The sequence below is a fragment of the Callionymus lyra genome, chromosome 17, assembly GCF_982586985.1.
Source record: "Callionymus lyra chromosome 17, fCalLyr1.hap1.1, whole genome shotgun sequence".
NCBI lineage: Eukaryota > Metazoa > Chordata > Actinopteri > Syngnathiformes > Callionymidae > Callionymus > Callionymus lyra.
Window position 1 is genome coordinate 8,802,501 of NC_141834.1, and position 19,543 is coordinate 8,822,043.

The following is a 19,543-nucleotide window of genomic DNA, read 5'->3' on the forward strand; positions in this document are numbered from 1 at the left end:
GTATTTTAATTATAATTTTTTTTTCACTTAAAATAATTTGAAATAATATATAAAAACATACTATTGTTCAGAACATCCTTTTTAATATTTATATTAAATGATGAATTGACATACTTTACTCTAGTTTAATTTCTTAATCTCAGAGGATATTTTTCTTTCGGCTTGACGGCCCTCAACAACAACCACAGGATATAATGGGGCCCCTGAGGGCATTTAATTGCCCAGCGCCGCTCACTTAAAACTACTTTACACTTGAACTACTTTTGAAAATGAGTGAGCAATTATGAATCGTAACATGATTAGAGTCAAATTAAGAAGAGAAAACACACTTTACAAAAAAGGCTGGATGTCGATCAGCTCTTTAAACGAGGCAGGAATGGAGTGTTAAGATGGAGATGAAGATCGCACTTGAATATAGACACGGTCGGTGTTTCCAAGTCTTACTCTGCCAGATGGGATGTTACAGTTTTCCAGCGCCGTCTCCACTCGCTTCCTGTCTGAGGAGAATATCCTGAAGAAACTGAGACAGAGGGAAACATGGGATCAGCTGTGAGCACATGTCTGCATACGAATGTATCGAGAACGATGATCAAAGTGCAAACGGATGGAAGAGAAGAAGAAAACAATATAAATGAATTAATGTTTGAAACAAGGATAACAACAAACAAACAGTTGCAAATACTACTTTCTATATTATAATGTTGTCACATGAAACCTCAGTCATACCTTCAAGTTACTCATTAAATATTTAATTTTGTTAAATCATTATATTATTGATGTCTCCCTTTAAATGAATTTACACAAAATACACAAGATCAATAATCCAAAAATTGTAATTATTTTCACTTAAAAAACAGAAGAAGAAGAAAAAAAGGTTTATTGTTGAGCAGAGGTTGAATGAAGGGAATTAAAAAAAGTGAAGAACTTTGAGAAAAACATACATACTATTTACACTTAAATTTCCGGATGAAAAATATCAATCTGAAGCGGAAAATGAGCCACAACTAAATTTACAGAATTATGTTGTTACATTAGATTTATATATAAATTGATATATACATTAAGATTGTTTTTTTAAGCTCCTGTAACACAGCAGTAACACAGCTAGATAAAAAAACAAAAAGATATAGTAGAGCTAAACTATTGAGCATAATTTTTCCCTGGTATTTAAGTTCTATTTTGTTATTTGAGTGCCTCGGTGTGCATGTATTATTAAGTTCAGTGAGTGTCATTTGAGTTGTTTATATTAATTTTCTACTTCAAAGGTCCAGACATCGACTTCAATCAAATAATGTTCGGGATGTGACGATCAACTGAGGCGCAACTTCAACTTCTCTGGGAATATTTAAAGAAGGTTTAAGGGCTTCACTGGGCTGCAATATTAATTTAAAATCCACCGAAAAAGGGAATAAAAAGGAAGATTTGAAGCACAAAAACAAAACAACAACAAAAATGGAGCATTGAATATTTTCGAGGGATAACATTTCCTATATCTGGTTAATATTTAATTGAAATTATGGTATTTCAACCTGATATTGAAGAAGAAAAAGGGATAAATCCGAGGTATATATATTTTCATGGTATGGCTGCTGGTTGAGTTAAACTGTGGGTTTAATCTATTCAAGCGTTGCATCAAGACCCAGTGGGCTGTCACTGGTAATTACACGCAGGGGTATGTCAGCGCACATACGTGAGCACATACTGTACGCCTGATGTGAGCGCCGACTCAAGCTGACATTCCCGGAGCTGACATGTTCTCCCAGCGTGGAGGTTAATTCCCCAAACAGCGAGGAGCGTCTCGCTCGCCATCGCATCCACTGTGTCTCCTGCGAGGTCACCGCTGGAGTTCAGCGCCGCACGTCGCAGAGTTTAACGTGACTAATGGAGCTGAAGAGGGTTACGTTTGCTTTTGTCGATGAGCTGAGACGGAGCTCGAAGGCCTTTAGAATGACAATTAACGACTGTTAATATTCTGCATCCGAGCCGCTCGTTCGTGTGGAACAAGGACGTACATGCGGACATGTTTGTCATCTCAACGCTCGAGGATAGTGTTTGGATTTTTAATTTCTAATACCGGTGTTACTTTTGAAACAGTAAATGAAACCAATATTTAGAGGATAAATTGTGCATGAGGTGTGAGTTCAGGTGTAACTGGTGATGTGGATCAATAATACATCTATTTTAAAATACATTCTGAGCGTTTAACAAGTATTTGCTTTTAGAGAAAATGAAACAAATATCTATATCCATCTCAAACAATGAATGTCAAATAATGGTATTTTTTATTACTGGATATTTTCATCTAAATGGTCAACTATCCTTGTTTTCTGTGGTAGAATCAAAATAGGTGTATAAAGATAAATGGCTTATTCATAATACAAAATCGTTTTTATTATCTAATATTGTACTTTCTTTTTAAAAAGGCCAAATGTGAACAACATACCTAGAAAGTTATCTCTTTCAAATGTTCAAAACATAATATAATCGTCAACATTAAATCAAGAGCTTCAGGGAGAGACAGATGTTTTTTGGTGCAATTAGTAGCTTCACTTTGATTTAACATTTGACGTTTGTTATCTTGTCTTGAAGAGCAACTAATATGAAAACTCTCCTGTCTCAAATGTTGAAGTCTTCCTCTCTAGGATGCAGTAAGTCCCTCATCATGACCATGTTTTGATGTTATTACTTTATAAAGTTCTCCCCAGTCTCAAATCTCGGCGAACGAGAGGTTACGAGAGCGGAGTCCATTATGACATAATAATGGCTTCACTCCTCCTCCAGCCAGCTGTAATCACGCCCCACTTTGTTTATACAAAGAGTCCCCAGGAGTTGGAGACTTCTGGGATTGATGACGCGCGGTGACAAGCCTTGACGCTTGACCAATCCCAGCAGAGTGGGCGTTGGTTATGGTAAACAATATTTGAGCCCTAGAAAAATAATGTTTTCAGTGGGTTAAGCATATTTTCTTATGTAAATATTTCATTGAAAAGAGAGTTTTGTACAAACAGACACATACTGATGATACATTTAAAATGTTTTGTATTTTTAAATAAGCATTCTTTGTTTCTGAGCCACAATAAATCTTCTCAAGGGCCAGAAGTGGCCCCAGTGGGGGGGGGGGGGCCCAATAAATTATAATATTTTTCTTTCTGCCGTGTAATTTACTGCAACAGAAAATGTCAAAACTGTGTCCTTAAAGCTCTGGTTTCCTCCCAGCCAAGCAGAGAGAGATTCTTCAGGTTTGTGGAGCGAATGACAAACGTTATTTATATATGCAATAACTTGAGGAGCAAGCGAGGCGTGAGCAGACAGATGGCCACGCGAGGACATGAATTGATCAAACGGTAGAAGCGACTTCAGGGGAAGAAGAAGAAGAAGAAGAAGAAGAAGAAGGATGAGTCAGAGAGTCTTACTTCTTGACGGGTATTCTCCCCTCAGGATTCAGCTGCAGCTTCAGTCGAGTGTATCTGCGGCAGACAAACACACAACGTGTTACACAACGCGCAACAAGCCCTTTGTCTTCGCCAGCGTTGTTCTTGTGACTCTTTTGTGTGAAAACATCAGTTCGATGTGACTTTTTTATTTATTTTTTTCAGGGGATTTTAACACAGGTTTTGCTGTTTAATCCCTCAAACGTGCAGCAGTGGCAGCGGCGTGAAGCTGCAGCATCTCGCAGCTAAAAATAGCCTCGGCAGGATTTCGTCATGACTGCAGACTTAAGTGGCTTCTGGCCAATAATTAATATCCATTACAGTGTCCAGTATTCCCGGGGCCACGAGCCACGGCCCCGGCGTCATGACCGGTTGGCGAGGTGGGACCACGTTTATTAATAAGGATCTTACGTCTCTATTGCTTGGAAACAAACCATAAAAAAAATAAAAAAAAGGTTATTTTTATGTGTAATTTCTATAATTAATTTCCACCCATCTGGTAGCGACAGAGGCCTGATTAAGAAGACGATTATCACACAGCTGTGTCGCTCACGGGTCAGAAAAATATTCCCCAAAACGGGCAGAAAAAAGGCGTGAAATGTCAACTAAAGCAAGTAATGATCCTTCACTGTGAGATTGAGGCTCTTTATGTGGAGTTTATTAAGTCATTGATCAATACATTTTTGAAGTCACTCGATCAGGAAACTATTTTTATAGATTTTTAGCTTGAAGATCCTTTTATTCATGTTTTATTTTGTTGTTACTTTCCCATTTCTTTAACTTTAAATAGTATTTTTTCCTTGTGACCCATGTGTTCTTGAGCTGAATAAAGAAATCAAGACAAAACCTTTTCAACATGTAAGAAAAAAATACCAAAAGAAATGTGTATTGAATCAGTCTTATCCTTTAAAAAATGAGCTATAGAGTATATTTAAAATACAATATCTACATCATGGTCCATCCCAGGAGTAAATATCATTAAAATAAACAAACAAAGACATAATATTGGACCAAATACCAAGTAAAACCACAGAAAAATACACAAAATATTAAGCACCGAAAAATTAAAACAGTTAATTTGTCTTAAAGTCAGTTTTCCATGTATTAAATCCATGAGAATACTTAAATAATGTGTGTAATGGTACAAAATAGGACATTATCAGCTCATAACACATATTTATCAACGCCTTGCTATGTTCAGCTCACAAAATAAGATTTTCGTTATATTTTTTAATGGTTGTACTTCAACAGCACCAAGGTCAGTTCTGTGACAGGTGGATGGAAAATCTTATTTCACGCTCGTATCCCAACATTCATCATGCTTTGCTTGCTCTGCTAAACCGCCAAAAACAGCAATTTTCGTGTTATTCGCCTGTTTGGAGTTTTGTTCACTCTCCTGAAAGAAAGTTGGTGAACAACTCATGTACTATAATTAAATACACTGTAATTTACCAGGCTTGATCTGAAGCTGAATATAAAACCGCTTTAACTAAATTTAAAAAGAAAAAAATGGATTATTTAATTAACAAATGCCGTTTTTCTAACAGTTCCTGTAATTCGGCAGTAACACAGCAACATAGACAATTTAAAAAACTGATGGTTTTCGGTCATCTACGTGAAGTTTCCATCACGAGGGTGTGTTTTTAAATTTACGTACGCATCCTTTGTGAAGCTGTAATTAATGTCAAAGGTTACTCTCCCAATGGTACCAATCAACACAACAGTGTGAGGCGGATTCCTGGAGCTGGAGCTGAATACAAAGCACAAGGTATCGACCGACTCTTGAATATCTTGCTTTCCCAAAGGTGTGTTTGGACTTGATTGACAGTCAATGTGCGTTACATAAGCCGCCGATACCGTCAAACGTCTCACCTTGAAGGATGTCTCTGTCTTTGAAGTCAATTTTGCAACAATAACACAATTTCCTGGACGTCTACCAGGTTCAAAAGCATGTTAGCGTGAGAACTTCATCTGCTTAACTTTCACCCGGCTGTTTGGTTAATAGTAAACCAGTATTATTTTAAGTAGTATGTCAAACATTAGCCACGTCGAGCTGCTACGATGTTAAGCGTCTCCCTCACAAAAGCCACCTCTGGAAGCGTAAGAGACGTGGGTTGGGGGGGTCGACATAATACAGCCATCTTAAGCCCTTTTTTTTTCTATTTTGATCCCCGTTGCTCCGAGCACCGTCGGAACCAGAAATATATATCGTGGCGTTAAGCCCTGTATGATGGAAATAAACCTCTTTGAAAATAAACCTCTCAACGTTTGCTTCAGGAATGGAGTGTCCTTGTGTTTACCGAGTATAATAAACAATAATTTTGTGAGACGGCGAGATGGTGTGTGCGCAGGATTGTGATCCCGCTTCTACTTTATCGCTTCATAAGCTAATTAAACTCGTCTGCAAACATCAAACGGCCGAGCCTTCATCATGTGACATTAATATCGTGTAGGACGGAGACATATTTGAAGTCACTCGCTGTGAGTCTGGCCAAGACATTGAGCAGCCGAGCAACATAAATCAATGGCGGTGAATGGACAATAAAAGTGCAGCTCCGGAAGAATCTGGGGTCAGATGGATGATGAATTCGCTTTTTTCGGGACTCAAATCTGCCTTTAAAGAGCTAAAAAGACTCAAATAATATGCTGTATTTACAATATTTATCCAGCTATAACATGGAAAACAGAATTATCTACATAATTGACATGAATAAATGCGACTTGTTTACTATTTAAAAGGCGTTTTTTGGGTTGTTTCACTCTCCCTTTTAAACATAAGTCACATTGACTTAACAGTAAACCACTTTCCAAAATTTTAGATTGTATTTTTTTGCTGAAAAATGAAAGCAAAATGTTAATTTAATTCATTTAAAATTAATTTTGCAATAAGAGCAATAATGAGATTAGTTTTTTTCTCCCAAAATGATTTCCTTGAAATCTCCTTCACAGGATAATTTTATGGAACAAATTATTTGAACTACATAGCATAGCTGTGGGATGTCTGAAGATAAGAAGTTTGACCTTTGAATTTAAATTAGTGTGTTGAATTTGAGATGAACTAAATGCTCATGTATATAGTTAATTAAGGTGAAATAATATAACACATTTTTAATCATTTTTCAGTGCGCGGTAATACTTCTCATGGTTTTATCTTGGGTCCATGTTGGAGGGAAAAAAAGTGATTTGTATCTGAATAAGAAGGTCGTATAATTACAGACTTTATTTGCTCTTATTTGCTAAAAGGAGGACTTTAAACAAAGAGCAGAGGGAGACATTATGATGATCTCTCTTCTATTCACCTAAACCAAACACCAACAGCCATTGGCAATGGAAAATTAATAAGCAAACAAGATAACACAACCAGGAGTCGATGTTTTCTCATGAGTGCGTGTCGGGAAATAAGTGAAATCGACCGAAAACTGTTTTTTTACAGTAATTATGATGGAATGAAAATATTGAATTGTTGCCACAAGAGATACTCTGGTTTGTATGTGAATATCTTTGGGCCTTTATCTTTGCTTGCTAGGAAACTATGAAGGACAATAAATGACGTAATTATAAATAAACAAATGTATAAATGCATAAATAAATGCATAAATAAACTAATAAATGTGTGAATAAATGTCTTAATAAATACAATGGTTAAAGTTTCCTGATCGACATCGATTGGTTTGGCTAAATTAAAAATAGACGAAATGTTTAAATACATGAATAAAAAAAAGACAAAATGTATAAATACATGAACAAATAAAATACAAAATGTGTAAATACATGAATAAAAATAAAAGACAAAATCTATAAATACACAAATAAATAAAATACAAAATGTGTAAATACATGAATAAAAATATAAGACGAAATGTATGAATACAAAAATAAATGTTGAAATAATGAAATAAATAAATAAGATGAATAATAAATAAATAAATGAACGATTAAATAAAAGTCAAAATGAGTCAATATATATACACATACAAAGAATATCACTATTATAAAAAAAAAAAAAAAAGAGAAGTTATTCATTCATTTTGACATTTTTACATGTGAATAATTTATTATAAGGAACAAGTACTCACAGATGAGAAAAGATAAGTACTGTATTTTCAGCACTATTAGGCGTACCGGATTATAAGACGCATAGAATAAAAGATACAGTCAAACGTTTGACTGCGGTTGTGTTATGCATCTAATAGATAAAGCTGTGCTAAAGGGAATGTCAACAAAACAGTCGGATGAAGTCAAACTTTATTAATTGTTATGACAACTCCATTCACTCCCATGGTAACGATGTTCAAATAATGTTTAAAAGGCTTCAAGCAGCAGCGCGTGAGACTGTTGTTATGAGCAGACAAATGTTGAGTGTGCAGCAGTGAAGTTGAGCGCATGTATGACAGCTAGAGCGCGTGTATGACATGTTGAACGCACGTGTATGACTGGTTGAGCGCGCAGCAGAGTGATTTTGTGCAAAATAAATGTTTTGAGCGTACAACGACCATGACGCACTCGCTCAAACCAGTGGCAGTAATCTTACTCCATACACGTCTGCCATGATGTGACGTGCGTCGTAAATCCCTCCCCGTGGTGACGCAATGACATAATCCCGCCCATGACGTGTCGGCTCAGTTGGCGCAGAGTCAAGAAAGTGTTTGTAAACACCCACCAGGTAATGTTCATATATAAGGCGCTACTGTCTTTAAAGTGTGCCTTAAAGTGCGGAAAATACGTTAGTGAATTGTAAACAATAATAACAAAAGAAATAAATGTATCATCAGAATTATTGACCGACCCATTCCTTGCCCACTCTTAAACGTGGGAGTTATTCCGTCTATACTGCCCCGGCGATAAACTTGTGACCTGGCCTTTTCTCTTGCCCCAGGTAGCTGGGATAGCTTCCAAAAAAGCCTTGTAAAGTAAAAGATAATGCACGTGTCCAGACGTCAGCAACTCATCCTCTTAAAAGACAAGGCAGTGAGTCATCAACGGAACGTTGGTGATTTTCTGGAACTGCCTGATGCTCTGGTCTATTTCAATAAAGGACAAAGCAATAAGATGGAACTTGTGCTGCGAGAGCAGCCGGAGGGAGGCCAGGTTGCCGTAAGACTGCCCGAGGCGCCGCACTACAGGCTTAATTATGAAGTTGTTATCGCAGCAGACTGCCGTCTGACCTTGTCCCGGCACTGCGACGTGAAATAGGCGGCGATGCGTCACCGCCAGCGACTGCTGTATCGCCGCACACTTCCATTTCCCTACTTATGAAACACAAAACATCTCATCGCCTTTTTTTGTTATTCAAGCCCTGCAGGCTAGTCTAGCGGATGCTGCGACCGGCGAAAAACAAAAAAAGAAAAGTTGAGTCACTTGAAAAGTTGCTCTGAATTCTCCCCTTGTTTTTCTGCCTGGCTGGGATACAGAGATGACCTTTCACGACCGGTGTTTGTGAGTCTTCAAAGCTGCCGTGTGATGGGAGTCGAGTGGATCTTTTCTCTTGATCGCCGCATGAGTCCACTCACCTGTGAGCTGGCCTTTAGACACACCCTGTTCTACATGAATATCTAGCTCAGTGGCGTTCCCTCAGTCGTAGGTCCAGACAGAAGCCAAACAAGCTCACTCAGACTAAATAAATGTTGGAAGTACAAAGTTATTTGACTAGGCAGCCATCCATTACAGATGAAACATATCTATTTGTAATTTGTTTAATCCCTGGATAAAGAAGGCAAACTCTTAATGGCCTATACAGTAACTTACGCTAACTAGTTTACTCTCTCATCATTAAAGGAAACGTATTTATAATAAAATTTATATTTGTTGTGATTACATTTTTTTAAGCACCTTTACGGCATTTAATGTCTCAAAGTTCGTAACAAACATGATTTTACGAAAACCTTGTATTCTGATCTTTTTAAAAAAGGTTATATTTGATTATTTGAGTTTAATGCTCTTATAAGCGTTATCACGGTTCAACTTGTTTACCAATCCATTTTCCGAAATTTACAATGACCTGGGGGTGCTCAAATAACCATAAAATAAATGAATCAAAAACCTTTAATCATCAAGTCAGGTTGTGTTTATCTCTGAGCTACAGATGCTTCACATTCACAAGGGGTTTTTATTTAGTGTAAATGTGTCAAAGGATGTAAAAAACCTGCTTTTGAACTTGTGATTTCATGTAATAATCAAAATGTAACCAACATGAGAAAGTCATTGTGTGACGTATCAGAAGATAGATTCTTCTTCTTGATACATGAACATGACTAATAAGAAGAGATTTTAATATGAAGTTTGGGTTTATGAAGTATCAGACATTATTCTTTCGCCTCATATACAACTAAATAACAACCCAGAAATTGTATATATGCAAACAATGCCAAGGTACAAAGCTCAAGAAAAAGAATAAACAACCAAAAGTTAAGTTATTTACCATACTAGCTAAAGCATAGCATTTCTATGTTTTTTCTAGCAAAACCAGATACAGAAGATTCTACCTGTGATGTTGTGTTCTCCAACTTATCAGTGTGACTTTTAAACAAAAAAACTTTTCTGTTTGCACACCATGAATTTTTAATAGTCAATGCCAGGTAAGTATGCTTATCTACTAGTTATCTAAACTAGCTTTCTTAAGAACCAACACCTTTGTCAAACATGGAGTTAGCATCTATCAATCACAAGTACAGGTTGTTTAAATCCAACAACTTTTCTCACTAGTTCTTGCAAAATACTTATGGGTAAAGTATATTTGTTGAACATTATAAACCAGTTCACTTTTGTTTAAATGTTTAAATAAAGAAACATATTTTAAAAGCTTCAGCTTGTAATTTTCAGTAAATTTTACAAAGTATAAGTTGTGTTTATAGTCTGCTAAAGGGCATGGATACAAATATAGACATTTAGGAGGTTCTTAATAAAGCTGTACTGAGGTCAGTTTGCAACTTATGGCAAAAGTGAAGCGATCAGTATCTACTAACCTGAGGCTAAGTTGTCTACAGTTCATGTGGCAGTTATATTAAAGTATTGTCAACACACCTTTGTGTGCACAACTTTATACTAGGAATCGATTGGACCAAGATAAAAGTGTTTTTATTTTATCAGAGCCGTTGTGTTTTTGTTCACATCCATCTTCTGTTTATACAAAATACGTTCGGTGGCTCGACTGAGTCGAATTAATTTCTGCAAGCTGTTGGTTTTATTTTTAGATTCAAGCTTGTGGATGAAGGGGATTTTTTGTGTGACTGCATTTTGGCGACTCACGCTTTCTCCAGACAGGCCTCCCTGGACATGTTCTGGACCAGGAGGTTGGAGGCTAAGTTGAACAGCTCCTCGGCCCACTCCTGCAACACAAGGAACACAAACGCAGGGAACGTAAACATCGACCCCACTTCATGTAAACACTTTCACCGAGGATTGTGAATAATTCAAACGGCAGATTAGACCAAAGAGATGCTGACCAAGATTGCGCGGAGGCTGCCGCTGATTTATTTATCGGCTTGTGATTTATCCGATGTTTCTAAATAGGTTTAATTATTGAAAAGAAAAATCCGCTCGTTTCCGAGATTACACTGAACTGATACATTTCGTAAGATTACAAGCTGTTGAAAGTGAATTACACTTTTCCAATTACCAAACATCCAACTGCACATACTGTAGCAATTTATTCTCTGAATCAATTACCTTGTAATCGCTTAATTATAATTGGGATAAAGTAAAGAAAAAATATATTTGGTATAGTGTAAATTTTGCTAAAAAAGCAACACACAAAAAGTAGTAGATTAAACATATTTTTGTTTACATTCCCCGACTGTTTGAACGGTGTAATTGAAAAAGACAGTTGTGAAAACTGTAGCGTCTCCAGCCTCCTTTCACATGTGCATTTGTGTACAAAATGAGAGAAAAAAGCTCTTGTTGTGTTGTCTATACTTGAAGGCTTCAAAAGGGTCTCTTAGGGCTTTAGTCTTTAAGGAAATGAATGCAACTGCCGTCTCCAACCTATCCAGACTAATTTCTTTTCAAAATAAAACCAATCATCACAAAAAAAATGTTGTAATATTTTTTGGAATATCTCACAAAGAAAGACTTGGTAATAGAAATGTACGTAACAATGATTTGTAACAATAAAAATGCTCTGTTATGCTGGGAAATGGCATTTATATGTTCCACTCTGAGCCTCTTCCAGATGACCCAGATATTACGATATATTAAGAAAACCAACATCGAGAACTGCATCTTTCTTATTCAGTTGTTACCTAAAGATTGTAGAAATGGATGTAAACACAAATAAAGTCCTTCGCTCAAAAACCTTCATGCAGGCTTGTGGATTATAGAGCTCATAGAGGTTAAATCCGTCTTTCATCCGTCCATAAAACAACTATCAATAGCCTCTAAACATCACATTTATTCACAGTATTGATTAAAAGAGTTAAACGTGTTATCGGTCGATGGTGACTCGCGTGTACTTGCGAATGCATTTTTCCGCTATGAAGTGCAAGGACACGCGTCACATCGCCGAAGCTCATGATGGCTTCATTTATCCCTGCGAAGCCTCCATTAGTGTCTATGGACGAGTAACACGGGCCCTTGGAGCACATTTATGACCTTGAGAAAGAAAAAAGGAGGCTGTAAATATCTTCTCTTCATTGGTTGGAGTGTTTTGTTTTTCGGCTGTTAAGACTACAGAAAGTAAAGGAAAATAAATTAAATGTTAAGTTTTTGTTTCTTAGCTTACACTGCATTTTGCTTTTCTTTCAAATAGCATAGAAGCTAACAGCTAGCTTAGTCAACAAGGGTTGAAAGAATCAGGTTTATTTGTTATTTTGATATATATTATTTAATGATATATACATTCATTTAAATATAAATAACTACCTGTAAATAGGAATAAGAGTAAATACACTTTTCTTTAAATAAAAAGTTTCACTTTTTTTGGCGGGAAAATAAAGTACTAATGAATAGAATGATAAATGCTAAATCCTACAAATATAATAGAAAATAATAAAGTTACATTTGATAATAAGCCATGTTTAAAGTTATAAACACTAATAAATATAATGAAATTAACAGTAGAATCGAGGACCACACTTCTTAGAACGGTAGTTATGTGTATTTCAAAGTTCCGTGTGAAGGATAGAACAGTTGTGAGGTTACATAACATCGCACCAGAAAGTGCGGTTCCTGTCCTTCCCTAAAATATTTACCTTCGCTGTCTCCTCCTGGAACGCCATGAAGTTCAGGTAGGTGATGTTGACCATGTCCGTGCCGCTCACCACCGTCAGCATCCTGTTCTCCATCTTCCCCGCCAGAGTGCTGATGTCCAGCAGCTCCCGCAGCTTTGCGTCCTTCAGAGAGAGACGGACGACGGTTAAACTTTTGTGAATCAAATTCAGTGTCGTCTGATGTTTCGCTTCGGCTTTCTTGTCGGTGCCATCAGTGAGAGGACGACAAGTGACGGATCTAAATCCAATTACCTTCTTAGAATCGGTGACAAACCCATGATAAACTCCGCTTAAATAATATTATCCATTTAGATCTGAGCGACAGAACGTGCCGGAGTGTATTTCTGTCTGTCGGCAGGTTGCTGTGATTAATGAGAGGTCAGCGGTGCGAGTCCTGACCGCGCTAAGACTCGACTAATCACAATGTGATGTGCAGCGCCGGCTATAGAGCAGCTGTTAACATGGAGATTGCAGAACTGGTTTGCATACAAAAGTGGAGTCTAGGTTCGTGACTGATCCTGAACAGTGAGACCCTCTGACTCACTTAAGGGTCACAAAAACACCAGCTATGTTCAGAGAAAAAGGATCATTACTTAGTAGCTCTCCATGACCTACTTTTAATTCCCAAAAACTCTGCTTTAAAATATAGTTTTTCTTTCAAAGTGAGCTAGAAAAGATCTGAGACAAAATGACCTCATTTGACTTTAAAAAAACACATAATCCAATCATTAAAGCAACTTTCATGATTAAACTTTTTTATTAACTCATGCTAGGGCTCGGCCGTAAAAAGATTGAATGTATTTAGTAGAACCAGGAACGATTTCTTATTATTTGAAATCTCTTCCTTTTTTTTTTGCCTTAAACTCCGACATGAACACTCTGCCTCGGTTAAAGGTCGGAGTTTACTGCTTTATTTTCTTCAATTATGTAGAAGATAAGATGCAGATCCTCTCTGACTGCAGTGGACACGGTGGATGAGGCAAATGGACTGAACAACTTTTTCAACAGGTTTGAGCAGGTCACCTCACCCTCACTGCTGCCCGCCTCAGGACCTGCCCCACCTTCTTGTGCCCCCCCCAGCTCCACAGAACCACTTCCCAGCTTCACCTCACTCCAGGTACAGGATGTACTTCGGAGGATTCGTCCAGGGAAGGCTGCTGGTCCTGATAAGGTGTCTGCTCGACTGCTAAAGACCTGCGCTGCTGAACTAGCTGAGCCACTCCAGCATGTCTTCAACCTCAGTTTACGGCTGGGGAAAGTACCAACTCTGTGGAAGACTTCCTGTATCGTTCCAGTCCCTAAAAAGATCCGACCGAGTGTGCTGAACGATTACAGACCGGTGGCACTGACTTCGCAGCTGATGAAGACACTGGAGCGGCTGGTCCTCAAACATCTCACGCCACAAGTCCAGCACGCGCAAGACCCCCTGCAGTTTGCCTACCAGCCAGCAGTTGGTGTGGAAGATGCCATCCTTCACCTCCTGCATCGGACCTACTCCCACTTGGATAAAGGAAGCGGTTCAGTGAGAATCCTGTTCCTGGACTTTTCTAGTGCCTTCAACACTATCCAACCCACTCTGCTGCAGGACAAACTGACTAAGATGCATGTGGACCCTGGTCTGGTCTCCTGGATTACGGACTATCTTACTGATCGACCACAGTATGTCAGGCTGAAGGACATCAAGTCTGACACTATGGTGTGCAGTACAGGAGCACCTCAGGGGACAGTACTGGCCCCTCTCCTCTTCACCATCTACACTTCAGACTTCTGCTACAACTCAGAGCTGAGTCTCGTCCAGAAGTACGCTGACGACACTGCCATTGTTGGATGCATCAGGGACAACAGCGAAGACGAGTACAGGAGTCTGATACGTGACTTTGTGGACTGGAGTGAGAGGAACCACTTGCAGCTGAACACCTCAAAAACCAAGGAGCTGGTCTTGGATTTCGGGAGGTCCAGGACAAAGCCACGTCCAGTGTCCATCAGAGGCGACGAGGTGGAGATAGTGGACAACTATAAGTACCTCGGTGTGTGGATGGACAGTAAACTGGACTGGTCCTGCAACACAGACCATGTGTATAAGAAGGTTCAGAGTAGACTGTACTTTCTGAGGAGGCTTCGATCATTTAACATCTGCAAGAAGCTCCTCTGCATGTTCTACCAGTCTGTGGTGGCCAGTGTCCTGTTCTATGCTGTGGTGTGTTGGGGTGGAAATGTGTCCAAGAGGAGTGTCAACAGGTTGGACAGGTTGATCAGGAGGGCTGGTTCTGTGGTTGGAATGAAGCTGGACTCACTGGTGACAGTTGCTGAGAGGATATCATTGAACAAACTACTGTCCATCATGGATGATGACAGTCATCCTCTGAACACTGTCATCAGTGAGCAGAGAAGCAGAATGAGTGCACGAATGCTCCTACCCAGGTGCAAAACAAATAGACTCAGGGACTCATTCATCCCTCGGGCTATTAAATTGTACAATTCTGGGTTCGGGGGCAGGAGTGGAGTGAAAGTATCTGGATGTTCTGTTCCATGTTAGTCTTTGTATCTTTGTCTTTGTTGTTTTTCTTTCCTTGACCTATGTCCTTTGTCTTTGTCTTTAGACTTAGATTGTGTCATCTTGTTCTTCCTCTTTATGTTCTTCTTATTTTATTTTTTATGTATTATTTTTTATTGTTTATGAAAAATTGCTGGCTATTGGTAAAAAACAATTTCCCAAAGGAGACCTCCTGAGGGATCAATAAAGTTTTACCTTTACCTTACCTTTTACCTTAACTTACCTTAAGATATTGTTCAAACTATCATTTATTGAAAAGTTTTCGCTGTGGCATTTTGGAAGTAAAATTAGCAGTTCAGGCAATTATAACCCACGCTCTCTTTTCATAACAAATTAAAAGTAAAGTTGTGTTGTTTCATTCACCGAGTGACAAAAACCATAGAATTCTGTAATACATTTCTGTATGAAGAAATCAGTCAATTTTAGTCCACATTAGATAGATAGAAAGATGGATAGATGGACGGATGGACAGATGGGGAGAGAGAGAAATAGAGATAGATGTATAGTAAGTAAGTAAGTAAGTAAGTAATATTTATTTATATAGCGCTTTTCCAGACCAGGGTCACAAAGCGCTTAAACAATCAAAACAATACTCAAAAAGATGTCGATAGATGATATGGATGGATGGATGGATGGATGGATGGATGGATGGATGGGGAAGGAAGGAAGGAAGGAAGGAAGGAAGGAAGGAAGGAAGGAAGGAAGGAAGGAAGGAAGGAAGGAAGGAAGGAAGGAAGGAAGGAAGGAAGGAAGGAAGGAAGGAAGGAAGGAAGGAAGGAAGGAAGGAAGGAAGGAAGGAAGGAAGGAAGGAAGGAAGGAAAGAAAGAAAGAAAGAAAGAAAGAAAGAAAGAAAGAAAGAAAGAAAGAAAGAAAGAAAGAAAGAAAGAAAGAAAGAAAGAAAGAAAAAACGTTTTCAGGATTTACTTGGATGTTGTGTTCTATGACGTCAATCTTTTGCTATTTTTGGCAATTTGTGAATGAAGCTAAGAGCTTTACAGGAGTGTTGACTGGTATACAAATGAATGGCAGAACCATCAAAATGTTACTTAAACTAAAGACGGAGCAATCACCTAAATCTTATTTAGGCTTGATTTTAACTAAAAAGCCACCAGAACACAATTGAAAATGTTTTTATTATGTATACTTTCCCCCTAAATTAACAACTGACAATTATCCAACATTCTAGTAGCTTTTCCTCAGTAGATCGATGCCTACTTTGCTACATAATAAAGATACATCTCACAAAGGAAAAAAAAAAGCAGTGTTTCTGACTCTAGTCACTTCTAGACCACTTGGACTCTTCAGGTGTGTTCTCTCGTACCATCAGACCTCCACAGCTCCTCCACATTTCTCCACCTGCCCGACTGCACGGACACCACAACAAATCTCTTCCTGTTAACTTGAAGGACAGTGTTACACCCGGGACCCTTCACTCTGGCCACCACCTGACGATTCCTTTTGACATTCCGACAGTCTTTGGGTTGTACGGAAAATTCTTTCTGACTTCCCGAGTCAGCTATAATATGTTGACTTACAGTAGTTAAACAACAACCACCACTACAATATATATATTTTTTTTAATTAATGTATTTCCTGTGTGGTGTATGACATCTACTAATATTTCAGTGTTATCAAATGCAATTTAATATGCAACAATAATAGGTGTGTTATGTAATTGAGTAAGTACTTTTATGTGTAAAGAAATATTGATATGGTGATATTTTTAGCAGTATTGTTTTTACTGTATCAATATTCACAGCACTCAATAGATTTCATATAATTTTATATATATATATTTATGTCTAACAATAGTTATTTTTTTATTTATGATTTTTATGATGTTGAATACATTACGTATAAACTGAAATAATCCAATATATTCAAGTTGTGTTAATTTTTGTGTTAAAATTCAACTTCCTGCCGCTAGATCGCAGCTAAAGGAACAATAGGAATCCTGTGAGATCCTGGCATTGACTGAGGACAAGAGGATACAGTCTACTCAAACAGCTTTTAGAACAACTTACCCTCTGGAGATCTGGAAAGGTAGGTCTTTATTTTGGAGCATAACATTACAATGATAATCTGAGGCATTTTGAGATATTTATCTTGTATTTTTGGGTTTAATTCTAGTTATTTTTAATGACTAAAGGATGGTTACATAACTCGTGTTTTTCTTCTCTCCTGTTTCTGTGTTGCTATGCTAAATTTCTGTGTTAAAATTAAACTTCCTGCCGCCAGATGGCAGCGGTCCTTTTTCCACCGCAGCTAAAGGAACAATCGAAATCCTGTGAGATCCTGGCATTGACTGAGGACAAGAGGATACAGTCGACTCAAACAGCTTTTAGAGCCGATGTCTGGACATATTTTTGTTTCAGTTACGACCTTGTCAAGAGTCACTTGGTAACTCTATACATTTGAAGTACTAGGACAATGCTACAAATAAATTCTTGTTCCTACAGTACTGAAATATATTTGTATAAATACATTGTTCCTGTGCTGTAATACGTATCGTATCACCTGATTATTGCTAACACACATAGGGATAATAATTTAATTCACTTAAATCATTTAAGAACATCTTTTGGATATGATCCTGTTTGGTTCCAAGCAAATAAGATAAAAAGCAAAATGAATGTTACAAGAGTATCATTTGGCTTTAAACCAAACAGAAAGCAAGTTATTAAGTTTCCTAATGGGATTAAATCACCAAAAAAACAATACTCCACCTGACTGGTGTGAAAAAAGAAAGGTTCTTGATACTGTGGTGTGTGAAATAATATCCAGATATTTATAGCCAAACAAACTTAAAAAAAGAAGATTGCCTCTAGATGTGTTGATGTGTGCATCATCTGTAAAATAAGCCTTTTCGTGAAACACTTTATCTTGAAATTGGATTCCTGCAGCTCAACATTATATTCTGCTTAATGATTTAACAAAACATCTTCATCGTGGCTCAACAAACAAAAACTCAAGCTCCATTATTAGTAACAGGAACAGAATACTTAAGTCCACGCTGCTCCGGGAATAACAGCAATTTGTATTCAGGGAGCAAACTGCAAAGGGAACACTAATTTGAACATCTATGCATTTGAGCGAAACATCTTTTGCAGCGAATCACAAACACACAAAGAAAAGCAAAAAGAGTCGCCAAAAGAACTGCGGAAGGAATGGAAACGATCGTTTCCTCTGGCGACAAAACCCGTTTTCCGGGCTTCATTAACACAACAAAAAGAGCCTGTGAAGGATTTTTTTTAAGGGGAAACAAAATGAGCTTCCGCTAATTTAACCAATCAAACAAAGAGTATTGTGTTCAGTGTCACACTGATAAATGCTCCCGACATGTCCCTCACGCCCCCCTATCTCAATTAGCGACTTAGCGGCGCTTATTATTATTATGAGCATTCCTCGGCTTACAAATTCCCCATCATGTCTGCTCGTCTCGTCGGAAGGAGCTGAGATGTCTTCAACGCCAGAATGTGTTCACAATGTTGAGAGTCACGTGACCACTATCCGGACCCGCCAATCAATCGTCCGCAAAGTGCTGATTTAAGTGGGAGTCCATCACCAGCTCAGGCACGCTGGAAGTGACCTGTCACATTTATCAAAGCCTAAAAAGCCACTTTCAATATACTCGGAACACAAATCACCGTTGAGGACTGCCCGCCGATAAAAAGCTTAAGAGATCAGATCAGACAGCGGTGAGTCATGTATTTCAATTATTCGCCCGGGCTCCCATGTTGATATCATTTGGAGATCGTTTCGCTGGGTTTTTTTTGTGGCTAACAAGCATGTTGACTGCTTTCAAAGGAGCTGCCGGAGAGCAGGATCTCGGGGGGGCAGCAGGTGCTGGCAGCATTTCACTTTTCAGTCTTGCAGTGGGAAACAAAAGTCAATAAAAAAATTGATACACCTTTTTTTATGAGATTGGTTGGTGAATGATGGCTTTAAAAAAAAAAGATTCTGAGGCTCACTCCGGTCACAACTCACTGTGGCTGAATCTAAAGTAAAACATATATAAGAGTGAGAGAAATAACGATGAAGCGGATCGAATGTTATCCTTCACAACCATTGTTTTGTCTTAATTACTTTATCTATCATTCTGCCTCAAAGAACTAAAACACATCTTCAAACCATATGTTGATTTAACACAGAAACAATAAACAAGTGATTTATCAAGTAAACAGACCAAATCTGCATGAGGATCCCAGTCAGTACATTCACTATACAAGTCTTTAGAACATGCTTATTCACATGTACAGTTACCACCCATTAGACTTGTGGTTCTCAATACCAGTCTTGACCTAGAGACCGCTTTTTCCTGATCTTGGTTTTGTTTAGGGTCTTGGAGGTCGATG

The 19,543-nt window shown here is 38.0% G+C and overlaps 1 protein-coding gene across 1 annotated transcript in view; it reads right to left on the minus strand.

Annotated features, from left to right (window-relative positions):
• The window catches only part of plcb1l (phospholipase C beta 1-like), a 153,145-nt gene that overhangs the window by 51,398 nt on the left and 82,204 nt on the right, over positions 1-19,543 (minus strand). Inside the window, exons 4-7 of the mRNA XM_087813062.1 lie at positions 12,617-12,757; positions 10,677-10,756; positions 3,414-3,467; positions 445-520 (exon numbers count right to left, since the gene is read on the minus strand). Of these exons, the coding sequence (XP_087669188.1) occupies positions 445-520; positions 3,414-3,467; positions 10,677-10,756; positions 12,617-12,757 (351 nt within the window). The remainder of the gene's footprint in view (positions 1-444; positions 521-3,413; positions 3,468-10,676; positions 10,757-12,616; positions 12,758-19,543) is intronic.